At 42.7% G+C, this 14201-nt stretch overlaps 1 protein-coding gene across 1 annotated transcript in view; it reads left to right on the top strand.

Annotated features, from left to right (window-relative positions):
* Window positions 1-13922: 13922 nt before the first annotated feature.
* Fam117b (family with sequence similarity 117, member B) overlaps window positions 13923-14201 on the top strand; it is a gene marked incomplete in the record, with an annotated part of 73474 nt that continues 73195 nt past the window's right edge. The window contains 1 exon segment of the mRNA XM_013520760.1: window positions 13923-14201. Within this exon segment, the coding sequence (XP_013376214.1) occupies window positions 14169-14201 (33 nt within the window).

The following is a 14201-nucleotide window of genomic DNA, read 5'->3' as shown; positions in this document are numbered from 1 at the left end:
AATTATATCACACTTTCCTTAATTCCCAGTTCTTGGATTAGGTTACCTTATGGGCTGAACGGTGTCACCCTCAACTTGATATGTGGATGTGCTAGTCCCCATACCTCAGATGTGACTATAGTAGTTTTAAAGAGGTAATTAAATGAAAATTATTATGGAATCCTAATCCAACAAGACCGGCATCATAAGAAGAGCAAATCTGGATACAGACATTTACAGAGGGAAGATGCATCAGTGTGTACATGGGGAGAAGATGCCCACATACAAATCAATCTGTGAGGCCTCAGAAGAAACCTGCTAACACTTCAGTCTCAGACTTTCGGCCTCCAGAATGATGAAAATTAAATTTGCTTAAACCACACAGCCTATGGTGCTTTGTTATAGCAGGCCTCGGGAGCTGATACTGTACAGGTTGTTTCCAGCTTCTTCTGGTTAGGAACATCTTTGTATCGAACTCTCTGGGAACACATGTAATTATTCTCTTAGAGTTCACCTCTTAAGCGTAAGCATCTCCTTTAGGGTTCTGGTATGTCCTGTCCAATTGCTTAGGCTGGTGGTACAGTTCCTAGATATTCTCAAGACTGGTCTTACTGATGTCAGGGTTTTCTATAGTTTTTTCCTGTTTTCTCTAGTTTGTGTTTTTCCACAAGAGGGACAATCCTGGGCTTCGTTGTGTAGGAACGTGACACATACATACAAATAAAATGATAATAGGCCAAGGTGTAGGGGGAGGCTTGGACCAGGTCTGGAAAGCAAAGAGGGACGATGGGAGAATCTCATTATTAATTCAGAGCAAAGGGGATGGTGAGAGGAGACGAAGGAGGAGGAGGAGGAGGAAGACACTCTAAGGGAACATCTGTGCTTTAAAACCATCCAAGCTCGTGAGCAACGTGAAACAGTAATTGTGATTTGACTGAAATTCATATACATTCATAGAGCCTGTCCACAGAAATTCCTTTGTGCCTCAGAATAACTATGCATTAGAGGTGACTGAGTCCTGCCCTTAAAGCTTCAGGGTGAGGGAACGATAGTCTGAGGCTTCTCTCTTCAAAGAGGTCTCTGGTCTGCTCCTAAGCGGGAGCAGCCCAGGATCTGCACAAGACCGGGAAGCTAAGCTTCGGGGCTTTGCTTCAGGACCTGTCATTAACGGCTGTACATTATTTTTCACTGCAGAAAGCTGAAAAGGTAGAAAAAAAAAAGTGACGCTTTACCAAGAAAACACCTGCGATTCTCCCACTTTTGTATGACATTTATAAAATATAATTTATGAAAAATTCAAAAAGAAGTTTTAAAAGTACATTAGTAATAGGTGCTTTCATAGAGTATGCTTAGGTAATAGGAGAAAAGTATGTCTTTAAAGCTTTCTATTTCTCCCTGTGGAGATGAGAAGAGGAGCAGCGGAGGGGGAAGAAAAGAGGACTGGTGTGATATGTGTGTGCTCCATCCCCACGAGGTATGCATTCACCACGGACTGCAAACGTATATTAGTAAGAAAGGGGGAAAATCATGCTTTTGCAAATTTTCCATTAGGAATACATGTTACTTTTATACTAATGAATATATATATAACGAATGTACTAATATAGTATACATTATAGAATATATTTATTATGAATATATTAATGAATATATTGAAGATAATGAATATACTAATGGATATACTGAATATATTAATGGATATACTCATAAAGAAGTCATTACACTATAAAAAGTGTCCATATTTGACTGAATTAAAGTGAAATTGTAGCTAAGCATGGTGGCATATGCCTGTAATCCCAGCACTCAGGAGGCTGAAGCAGGAGGATCCCTGAGAGCTTGAGGCCAGCCTGAACTATATAGGGATACCCTGTTCCAAAAAATAAAAGCAAAATATAAAATTGTAGAGTTTCAGCTTTAAGAGGTGAAAACAGTTATGGAGATGAATGATAATCACAGTTGTACCACATCATAATTGTATTTATTATCACTGAACTGTACACCTTAAAATGGTTCAAGTGGAAGCCATGCATGTGCCTTCAGCCCCTGCTACTCAGGAGCTAAACAGGAGAATGAGGGGATTGCTAGAGCCCAGGAGTTCAGGGAAGGCTGGACAATATAACAATATTCCTTGTCTCAAAAAAAGCTTGAACTTTATTGTTTATATTTTAACATAATAATAATAAAAAGAACAAAGTTACATGGGACAGTGGTTTGAAGACAACGCTGAAAGCTCATCAACAGAATGAGAAGAGAAGCCCCAGAGTAGGAGGAAATTTTTACCAAAGATGTCCAATAAAAGATTGTCATCTAAAATATCAAAGAACTCTGAAAATTCAATAATAAAAAAATTTTTCAATGAGCAAAGACCCCAACACTTTGCCAAAGCTGACACACAGATGGCAGAAGACATGCAGATGGCAAACATGCAATGGTGATGCAAAAACATCCTCCTCATCAGAGATGGCTAGGGGATTGCAAAGTCAAACAACGAGAGCCCACTACACAACAAGAACATCTAAAATCCAAAGTGCTGACCACGCCAAATACCGATGTGTAGAGGACTTGGTCAGGCGCAAATGGTCAAACTGCAGGACAGAAGCGCATAGGCTCTGGGAGGGAATATTTAAAATGTGGGGCAAAGCACACAAATAAACTGTGGGCTAAAAGCACCCAGGCTGTGTGAGAGTCGGATGGTTAAACAATAAGAGGTTTAGATGGTGAGGCATGTTGTGTCTGGCCATGTCCTTCCCCTTTCCCCAAGAAAAACTGCCTAACCTAGAGACAGCTCCTGGCCCAGCATGCTTTTCTCCTGCTTTTTTCTTACACTGAGACTCTGAATAAAAGCCAGAGAGTTCTCAGCTGGGTGCCCCTTCCTCTCAAGAGTCTCCCAAATGGCGAATGGCAGGGCACTCTTGGGTTAGAAGGGCCCATCCGGGCCTCTCTGCGGCAGCTGAACTGAGTCTCCTCTCCCTCCGAGTGATCTTCTCCACCCTCTCCGCCCACCATGGCTGCACACTGCGACACTGGTAAGCAGGTGAAGCAACAGGAACTCACTGCCAGTGTAAATGCTGAATGGTATAGCACTTCGGTAGTTTCCTACAAACGAAACACACTCATACATCTAACACGGTGATTATCCTCCTTGCTATTTACCCAAAGGGATCAAAAGCATTTGACCATCCACACAGATATCTACAGAAACTTTATTCATAACTGCCAAAACTTGGAAGCGATTAAGAAGTCAACTGGCCTGCCCCCTTGCACCTCTGAACTGCCCCTCCAACTCCTAGCTAGCTCTACACCTGGGTGACAACCAGATGACCAACCTGCTTGAGGACAAGGACAAGCCCCCTGGGGAGAGTTTCTCCAGGACTGCAGGGTCACCCAGGTACAGAGCCTGGGTGAGAGGCAGCCTCAGGAGACAGACATGGAAAGGATGAGGGTGGAGATCCCCAGGAAACGGGCTCTGGCCAAGAAGCTGGCTCTGGCCAGGAAGCTGATGGGAATGCATTCAATGTCGAGAGGCTGGGTTTGGTGAGTGCAGCCTTCAGAGTGGGAAAGATCTAAAGGTGATGGCACTGAGTTCAGTGGTCTGCTTTGAGACCCCACCCCAACACCTGCATCCAGTGGAGACCAGTGGTCTGATTCACTGTAGGTCAGTATCTGGTTTACCTTACTATTGATGATAGATCATGGATTTCTTTGCTTCAGAAAAGGGTGGTACGGTATTAGTTCTTAAGGTTTGTCAGTAAGCAGTTTATATTTGATGCTATTGTTGTTGCTGACTTTACTACTATAGCCAAGGTGACGCAGTTGCTGCTGTCAATTGGTTGTCTCTGTCTGCCAATATTGGGTTTGCAGGGGGCAGTCATAAACAATACTGCAGCCCACTCCTGAAGAACCAGGTATTGGGCCACATAAGCTGTAATTTCCCCTCCCAAAAAACAGAGGTAGCTAGATCCCAGGACAGAGGCAAAGGCCAACAGTTAGCCATGCCCACAGGATATTTCTGAAAATTGGATATTAACTAAAGAGGTTTCTAATGACAGGAATAAGTCAATACCTATAAGTTATGTGTAAATGGTCTCAATTCCCCAATCAAAACAATGAAGCTATCCACTATAATCAACTGCAAACCTCAGCACAGACAACAAACAAAGAAATAGGAACATCATATGACAAGGCAACAAAATTCCTCCACACACTCCTAACTCCGCTAAAGCCAATTGAGAGAGTGCCACAGGGGAGGTAATCAAAGTCACACAACAGAAATATCTGAGAGAATATCAGGGGATGTAACAAAACAGATCAATAAAGTGCTTGGTAAATTCAGAGATGAATTGTTACCTAAACAGGTAACAATCCTAATGAAACAAATGATTGGCAAATCTACATAAGACACTAATAAAAATACACTGGAGCTAAAGAAAGGATGCAAAACACAAATGTCCAGCATAGAAGAGAATTAGAGTTGATTAAAAAGTTCCAACCAGAAATCCAGGAGATTAAAAATATGATTGAAAGTATGGGCAGCCAAAGCAGCAATGTAAGGACAGAGTGTCCGATCTAGAAGACTGGGTTGTGGTTGATGATCAGCTAGTGAGAGATACCTTAAAAACAACAAGAGAATATGAAAAATGGATCCAACACCTGCTAGATGGCACAAAGAAAAACTAATCTAACACTAATTAGAATTAGTGAAAAATCAGAAGGCAACACAAAAGGCATAAAAACCTGTTTACAGAAGTAATAGCAGAAAGCTTTCCAAACATAGAAAAAAAATTTAACATATATATACCTGAGGCACATAAAATCCCCAATAACCATGATCAGAAAGAAACGAAACAAGCAAGCAAACAAAAAAGACCCCAGTCCACAACACGTCATAATTAAAATACAAGAAATCCAACACAATAATAGAACTTTAAAAACTGTTAAGCAAAAAAAACAATGTATCACTTATAAAAATAAACTCATCAGAACTGCATAAGAGTTCTCAACACAAACCTTAAACCTAAAGAGATCTTGGAGTGAAATTTTCAAGCTCTAAAAGAAAACAACTTCCAACCTAGATTAATATATCCTGCAAAAACTATCTTTCAAAACTGATCCAGGGGATGTAACAAAGTTAAAACTATCTTTCAAAATTTATCCAGCTAAGATAATTGTACTACCAATTTCTATCGGTTTATTAAAAGGAACAGCTAATGTTTAATTGTTTGATCAATCTTACATGCCTATATCTGGTTATCTGAGCAACTACTTTGAAGATAACAATTTGTAATACAATAACAATTTCCTATCATCTTTTGAAAATCTGTATTGTTTTTATTGTCTTTGTGTTGTTTTTATCTTTGTTTTTGTTCTTTTCTCTTTAAAATAAAAAAAGATGATGGCAGAATAAGACATTTCCCTTATAAAAACCAGCAAGCCAACACTCAAAAAAATCCTCAAGGACATTCTAGAAAGAGAAAATGAAGTTAATAATGACAAAAGTTTCAATAGAATAAATGCACCAAGTTTGGGGAGCAATTTGACAGAAAGAAAAGAAAGAAAAATAGAAGCAAGAAAAAAAAATGAGAGCAATAAGTCAGTACCTATCAGTTATGACTATCAATGTGAATGATCTCAATTCCCTAATCAAAAGACACAGATTAGCATAAAACTCAAGAAACAAAATCCAATGGTATGCTGTGTACAAGAACACATTTAACCCAAAAAGAAATTCACAGACTAAAAATAAAAAGATGGAAACAATATTCCATGCAAGAGGAGCCTGAAAACAAGCCAGAGTACTTATCCTATTTTCAGACAAAGTGAACCTTCAGCCAAAACTGATCAAAGGAGGCAAAGAAGGACACTACATGTTGGGTAATAGAACTGTACAACAAAAAGAGATAACTATTTATTTATTTATTTATTTGAGATAGGGTCTTGCTATGCAGTTCAGGCTGGCCTTGAACTCATTGTGTAGCCCAGGCTGGCTTCTAATTCACAGTAGCCCTCCTTCCTCCTCCTCCTCCCAAGTACTAGGATTACAGAGATGTGTTACCACATTCAACCAAGATAACAATTTTAAACAAATATACACCAAGCAATGGTGCACCCACCTTCATAAAGCAAATACTACTGGACATAAAAGATTAGAAAAACACCAATACAATTATAGATGTGGACCTTGATAACCCACTATCACAAGTAGAGAGATCAACTAAACAAAAAAATCAAAAAAGAAATATCAGAGTTGAACCAAACCTTTGAACTAACGGACTTAGCAGATATATACAGAATGTTCCACCTCAAGCCAATAGAACACACACCCTTTTTTGACTGCATGGAAGTTTCTCTAAAATAGACCACATACTGCCTAATAAAGGACACTGAAATCAATGCAAAGCAATCAAAATTTTACCATGCATACCACCAGATCACACAAGGCAATGAAACTAGAAATCAATGGCAAAAGAAACCACAGAAATTATGCAAATACATGGAAGTTAAACAACACACTCTTGAATAATCAACGGGCCACAGAAGAAATTAAGGAAGAAATATGGCCATTTCTAGAAGTAAATGATAATGCCAGTATAACATAAAGGAACTCATGGGACACAGTGAAAACAGTACTAAGAAGCAAATTTATAGCTGTGAATGCCTACATCAGAAACACAGTGAGCCCAAATACATAACCTAATGATGCATTTCAAGGTCCTAAAAAACCCAAGAAGAACCCAAATCCAGACCTAGTACAAGGAAGGAAATTATGAAGATTAGAACAGAAATCAAAAAAATGGAGCCTAAAAAACAATACAAAGTATCAGTGAATCAAAGAACTGGTTCTTTGAAAGAATAAACAAAATAGATAAACCCTTAGCCAGTTTTACATACATACATACATACATACAGGAAAAAGGCACAAATCAATGGGATTAGAAATGAAAAGGTGAAATCACAACAGACACTGCCAAAATCCAGAAGATTATTAGTAAATATTTTATAAACATGTATGCCAGTAAATTGAAGAACTCTGAAGAAATAGAGAGATTCCTAGGTACATGTGAATTACCAAAACAGAACTAAGAAGAGTTAAAAATCTGAAATAATCCAATAACAGGAATTGAAATTGAAGCAGCAACAAATACTCTACCAGCTGAGAAAAGTCTGGGATCTGATGGCTTCAGTGTCAAATTCTCTAAGTACTTTGGGAAAGATCTAACAGCAATACTCCTCAAACTTGTTAATGAAATTAAAAGAGAAGGAGAATACCTGAAGTCATTCCTGGAAGCTAGCATTACCCTGATTCCAAAACCAGACAAGGATACAAGCAAAAGAGGACTACAGGCCAATCTCTCTCGTGAAAATAGGTGCAAAAATCTTCAACAAGATACCGGCAAACAGTGCAATAAATTATCAAAAAGATCATACACTGTGACCAAGGAGGCTTCATCCCAGAATGCAAGAAAGGTTGAACATATGCAAATCAAAATGTAATCCATTACATAAACAGAAACAAAGATAAAAATTACTTGATAATTGCAATAGATGCAAAAAAAGCCTTTGACAAAACCCAACATCCATTCATGATTAAAACCCTGAAGAACAAGACGACTGCAACAGCTCATGTGAGCTGAGCCCAAATAAACATGTAACAAAGTTTCACTGTGAGGTTACATCAAATAAATGTGTAACATCTCAGGGAGAGTAGCTGGCTTCTATAGATCTTACTGGTTAGAGCGTTATAATGTTTCATCATTTGTCTGACCTTTATAAGAAAGCTTGTGGGTTGTTGTGAGCCAATTTTTGTGAACCAATTCTAAAAACATTCTAGACACTTTAAAACAAACACCAAGTAACAACAGAACAATGAACCACCCTATAGGTACCACCAGCTCCAACGACTTTTTTTCAGCTCCAACAATTGTCAACATCCTGCCACTCCTGTATCATCTACTTCTCCATCTGCCCGTCACTTACATTTTTGTAGGAAGTATTTAGTCCTGTTCCTCCTTCAAGCTTCTGAATCTGCCTAGTTGCAGAGCAATGAAAATAACACTATTATCATGAAGTTGTTCTTAATATTATCCAATCTAAATGAAATACAGCCAGGCATGATGGCACATGCTGTAATCCCAGCACTGTGGGAGGCTGAGGCAGGAGAGTTGTAGTTGGATCCCAGCCTGGGCAACTTAGCAAGACTGTCTCAAAATGAAAATATAACAAAAAGGCTAGGGATGTAGCTCAGTACAAAGGCCCTAGTTTCCACCTCTAGTACCACACACACTCACACACATGCATACAAAATGTACTATACCATCTATTCCATGTCTTTGCTCAATTAACAAATCAAAATGCCTTTGTCAGTTTTAATGGGTAGATTGAAGCTTATAAAAAGATACAAAAATTGCTGGTAGAGTGGGAGTCATGTCTCAGCCAGCATACTGTCAATGAATAAGGGATGCCTATGCTCTGCTTTTGAAAATGAGAGAAGATTTCATGCTATGTGGATTGAATCTCTTAGGGAAGTTTGCATGGCAGACAAGTAAGATGTTGTAAGAGCTGGCTTTCTTTGGTTCACAGCAGAAGTCAATTGGTCAGTGTAAAATCGAGAGCAGCTGCTGGTCTGCTGAAAGTGACCATCTGCACTGAAGGGTGCAGCAGTGTGAGTTAAAGATCTGAGTCCTGAGCAAGGCTTTCTTCAGGTGCTGCGAGCAGCACCCAGGTCATGTATGCTAAGCGAACTACCACTGAGGCACACACCTCAGCCTTCTTTTTCTTGGCTCTATCATGAGGAGACCATATACTTGTCTTTGTTTTTTGCTTTTTTTTGTTTTGTTTTGTTTTTGAGACAGACTCTCACTTCATAGTGCAGGCCAACCGTGAACTCACTATATATCCCAGGCTGGCCTTAAACTCCAGATTCTCCTGCCTCTGTTGCCGAGTACTGGGATTACAGATGTGTACCACCATGACTAGCTTGTCTTTCTTTGTTCTTTTTTTAAAAGATGATCTGCTGAGCTAGAGTATTATCTTATGGTAAAAGCAAATTGAGTTCAGAGTGTTTTATTTGTTTTTTTGTTTTGTACTGTGGATTGAACCAGGGCCTCCCCCTCACATGCAAGGCACTTGCTGTGCCACCAAGCTACATCCCCAGCCCCTTTTTAATTTTATTTTGAGATAAGGTCTCTCTAAGTTGCTCAGTCTGGCCTTGAACTTGTGATCCTGCTGCTTTGGTCTTCTGGGTAGTTGGGATTACAGGATGTGCCATCACATCGGTCAAAGTCAAGTGTGTTTTTGCTGCTATGAATGGTAGGTGTCACTGGGATAAAATACCCAACACCCACAACTGAGAGGACAGGTTCATTTTTAGTCATATTTCAGTTCACCATCAGCAGGCTGCAAGGCAGGAGGGCATGGCAGAGGGGCCTGGTGGAGGAGAGCTGCTCACCTCATGGCCAGTGACCCACGGCATATGACAGCAGAGAGAGCACGACCTGCCTCTCCTGGCCAGACCCCACTCCTGGCAGAAATAGGCTATAGCCACCCCCATAATGCCATGACCTTCTGAAAACGCCACCTGTGTGCATGTGAGGCTTTAGGGGACATCCAGATATAAACCTAACAAGGTGTTTGCTAAATCATTCACGAGATTTGCAAGAAGTTATGGAGTACCTGCCACATGTGCCAGACTGTGCTAGGCGTGAGGATACAGGATGAACAAGACACACAGCAGCTCAGGTTGTAAAGTTTTGAGCATTTAGTCTGTGGTTGGGCACTGTGCTGCAGCAAGAATAGTGATAAAACCCCTACGTGGTCACGTTTGCTCGCACAGCTACAAGTAACATCCACATGCTAAAAGCCCTGGACCGACACCCCCCATCCCATCTCTCTGAATTTTTGAGTGTTATATATTCATTTATCTTTTTCATGACTTCCTTTAAATAATTTGTACACAACCCCTCATATTTAGCATGTCCAAATAAACTGATTTTGATACCAAGCCTTTTCCTCCTTCATCCATGCTCCTCTCTACAGACCGACCACTCAGGTATTCAAACAAGAAACCTGCGACTTGTCAGGTTTATTATCCTCCCCTCTGTCACCTGCACGCTGTCTCTGCAAGTCCCACCCAGAAGGCAAATCTTGAATCTATCCGCTTTTTCTCTCGGCAATGCCCCCTGCGCAGACTTCTTTGTGATGAGCTCCTCACATTTTCTTTGCTCCTGCTTGTTCCCTGACAAGCCAGTCCCAGACAGTACCCAAAATGCATTGCAACACGAGCGGTGACAAACACAAACCAAACATACAAGACTGAGGCACAGCCACTTCTCTCATCCCCAAACCTTCATGGGATGATTCTGTAGCAGAAAATGCCCAGGTTAGTTGCCCAGGTAACAGTTCCTGTTACAGTTCCTGTTGCTTCTGTTTCTTAGAAGCAGGTGGTCACTGTGATGCACAGCTGGTCACTATAATGCGTACTGTAAGAACCAAAGACAACCAAGTACTCTGCTTCTGTATACTTCTTGCTTGCAAACTCCATATAAGCCCTAGGCCCTGACATTTTTCTCTTGAGGTCAGTGCCCATTGATGTAAATAAATCTGCCTCCAAATCCTGAGTGATGTTTTGGTGTTTCTGTTCGGCATAGAAATTCCACCTGTGAGCTCTGGCATTTCTGTTGTGCTGATCTCCAGGGATTATTAATTGGCAGAGATGTAGAAATGGAGAGACCAGAAAGGACAGATGGACACGCACTGTCTTAGCAAAGGCACAGAGTCATTCAAGGAGCAAGAATGGACCCTAGGAGGTAAGAAAATGAAGCCAAAGACAGAAAAGCCAGGCTAGGCCCAGGTCTGGCTTAGGTACTTCGGGGTGGGTGTTTATAAAGAAGACAGATGGGAGTCTTGTAATAAGCAGAACTTGGAGACACAGATTTAGATTTTAAATACTATGTTTATTGAGACTCATGCAAAGAAATTCCCCTTCACGCTTATTCCATAAATTTCAGGAAATATTTGCTTGTTTCTCATTTCTATTTTTGGTGTCTGTTGTTTCTTTTGAACGAGACACTTAATAGAATCAGTTTTGTGCAAATAAACCATGTACTCAGAATAAAATCTGAATCCATTGTTCTCTGTATCAGGTCACCTCTACCTTTGCAGACCTAGCTCTCAACTACTCTTCCTGTTGCTCACCCTGGCCCTAGTCTGATTCCTTAAAGTACTGACACTCTTCCTCCTTGGGCTCTAACACAGCTATTTGTTGGAATGTTTTTCCCAATGGCCCATTCTTTTAGGTCTCACCCTGTCTCCTCTTTAGAAAGGCCTTCCCAACAGCTTGGTTAGATCTTCGTTCTCTTTCATGGCACTCTGTGGTTTTCTCCAAAGAACTCTTCAGCAGGTGATTCTCTTGCATGTGTGTGTGCATGCACATATTTTGTTTACTCGCTCTTTTGTCTCCAGCAGAGAGAGATAAGTGCAGGAGATAGATAAGGAGTGGGAGGGTTTATTCATCACTGTGGAGCCATAGCAGTGCCCTGAACATAAAAGGCTGTCAGGAATATTTATTGAGTGAACAACCACACTTAAAATTGACAACTATAGATACTGAACAAATAATTGTGTGATGTGATGACTAGGACAGGAAAGTACAGTGCTACTGTAAACCCAGGGATACTAATTTAAGTGCAGATCAAGACAACCCAGGCCTCTCCAACCTAAAAACTGACCTGGAGCTGACAAGAGTCAGGATGAGTGTATGGGTTATTTGGGGGAAGTTAAAGAACAGCAGGATGGCTGAAGCCCAGGAAAGAAGAAGTAGGCGGAGGGGGCCTCTGGAGGTATGGTGAGCCTTGGCATTGAAGAAGCCTAATCCTAAGAGAAATGGGGAGCTTCAGGCAGTGGAGGTGTTTGCATTTATTTGGCAGTGCTGGGATTGAATCTTCAGCCTTACACATGCTCAACAAGGTCTATGCCACTGAACTACAACACCAGCCCCGTGTGAGTGTGTGTGTATGTGTGTGTGTGTGTGTGTGTGTGTGTTTAAGTATTAGGGATTGAACCTATGGATTTTCAATCACTGAGCTACATGCATTCCTTTTAATTTTTTGAAACAGGGTCCCACCAAGTTGTCCAGGTTGGCCTTGAACTTGGGATGCTCCTGGCTCAGCTTCCAAGTTGCTCGGATTCCAATGGATTATGGGTGGAGAATGGGAAGCTTGGAAAAGTGGGATGGGGCAGAGATGATCTAGGGAGACTGGCTCAGTGCGGGTCAGAGTACAGGCCAGAGAAGACAGAGGCTTGGCCAGAAGGCATGGTGATCCTGGAGATCCTGCGAGGTTTAGGAAGTAGAATAATTAAGATAGGATTTTGATTTATACTACTTGAAAAATGGTGGTAACATTTACTGAGATAAACAAAAACTGCAAGAGGAGCCACTGGTGGTGGGTAAGTGGTTAGGAGATGATAAATTCCATGTGAACAAGATTTAGGGTACACGTGGGATAGAAAAGGTTAAAGCCTCTTGCCTCTAATTTGGTGATATCCAAAACAGCCAAGGAGAAATCCTAGGATACTAGGGCTGCTCGACTCCCTTTGGGCTAACTTGGTAAATACGTATTGAGCTCCCACTTTGTACATGATGAACAGCTGCACATGGCTTTCAAACGCCCTTCTGGGACACTCTTTCTCCCTGTTTTAAGAGCAGACTCATGCCTCAGTATGGATCTGGTTGGCTGTTTCCTGTGTTGTCCTCACCCCAAGTTGTAGGGACGTGTAGTAATGCCAGGCCACCCACCAACGTTGGCACCAACCAACATAGGGCCAGTTCCTGCCTCTGCCGGGGCAGAGGGCGGGCCTCTGAGTTACATGGGGTCTCTATAGGCCTTGAGCACCTCCACGCACCACGTTCTCTGTGAGCCCTTGGTTACTTTCTACTCTCTAGTCTTCAAAGGCTTCCACCACAAAGCGCACAGGGACCCCGGGACCCGTCATACTGTGGCCAGTACTGCCACATTTCTACAAGACTAGATCTGTCTAGAATGTACATCTGGTGTAGGAGTGAAGGTGAAAAAAGGTCAGGGCCATGCATACATAGGGTGGTGGTCTACATTTTTTTTTTGTCTTGACGAGGTGTCCCTTAGGTCATTTTAAAGTTAGTGTCACGGCCGGCTGGCCTCAGTCCTCACCCACACCACGAAGTCCTATTTCCTCCACTAGACTAAAATATGTTTGGTCAGCCCAGATGTGTGAACTTCAAATAAAGCCCACTAAGTATAGCACTTTACAAACTTGTAAGGTATCAGACATATTTCCAAGTACGGTACCAGGGCCCCGTGAAGCAGCTGATCAAAATAAACTCCTGATTACCTGAGATACAGGAGAGTAGCGAGAGCATCTGGTGACAGAACTCGATAGAGACTATATAAAAGGGCATTTCAAGCAGCAATTTTAACCCAAGGTTTGGCTCTCTGTACAGCTTTAAAAAACAAAACAAAACAAAAGAAGGGTGTAAATATCAGTAAGAGTAATTAAATTCTCCTTTTGAGCCCTGCCCACAGGTAGATGGAATTAGAACAGAACAAAAAGATGAATAGAAAGAGCCCGAAGGGGACGGCGTCCACGCTTCTGCAGTTGGTTCGGCCCAGCCTGGGACCACGCTGGTTCTGGACAGGGCGCTGGCAAGGCTCCAGGGCCCGGGATCCGGGGCGGGGAAGGAGCGCCACGCGTGGCCAGGCGCGTACTCGCGCGTGCTCACGTGTACACACACCGCGCGCAGCACACACACACACACACACACACACACACACACACGCACACACACGCACTCACGCGCACCGCTCCCCGGGGGCGGGGCTCTCCCTTTAAAGAGCGGACAGGCTCCGCACACCTAGGCTCTCTAGGCCCGGGGGCGGGACCGGCGGGGCTGGGAGCCAATGGGCGCGGCGGCGCGGCTGGAGCGCGGTGACGCGTGCCAATGGGCGTGCGGGGGGCGGGGCCGCGCGGGGACACTATTGTTGATGAGAGCGGCGGCGGCGGTGGATGCAGCGCCGCGCTTTGAGGCCGAGGCCCGCTCCTCCGCGCCCGCGAGTCCGGTTTCGTCGCCCCGTCGCCGGGTCTCTCTGCGGCCCGAGGACGCTCCCCCGCGGTCGGGCGACAGCTAGCCCCAGTCTCGCCCTGTCACCCGGGAGCCGGCCATGTCCCAGCGGGTGCGGCGCGGCGGGTCGCCC

The sequence above is a fragment of the Chinchilla lanigera genome, unplaced genomic scaffold, assembly GCF_000276665.1.
Source record: "Chinchilla lanigera isolate Chin_1 unplaced genomic scaffold, ChiLan1.0 scaffold00056, whole genome shotgun sequence".
Lineage (NCBI taxonomy): Eukaryota > Metazoa > Chordata > Mammalia > Rodentia > Chinchillidae > Chinchilla > Chinchilla lanigera.
The sequence above is the reverse complement of the archived record's forward strand: the minus strand, read 5'-3'. Positions and strand labels throughout refer to the sequence as shown.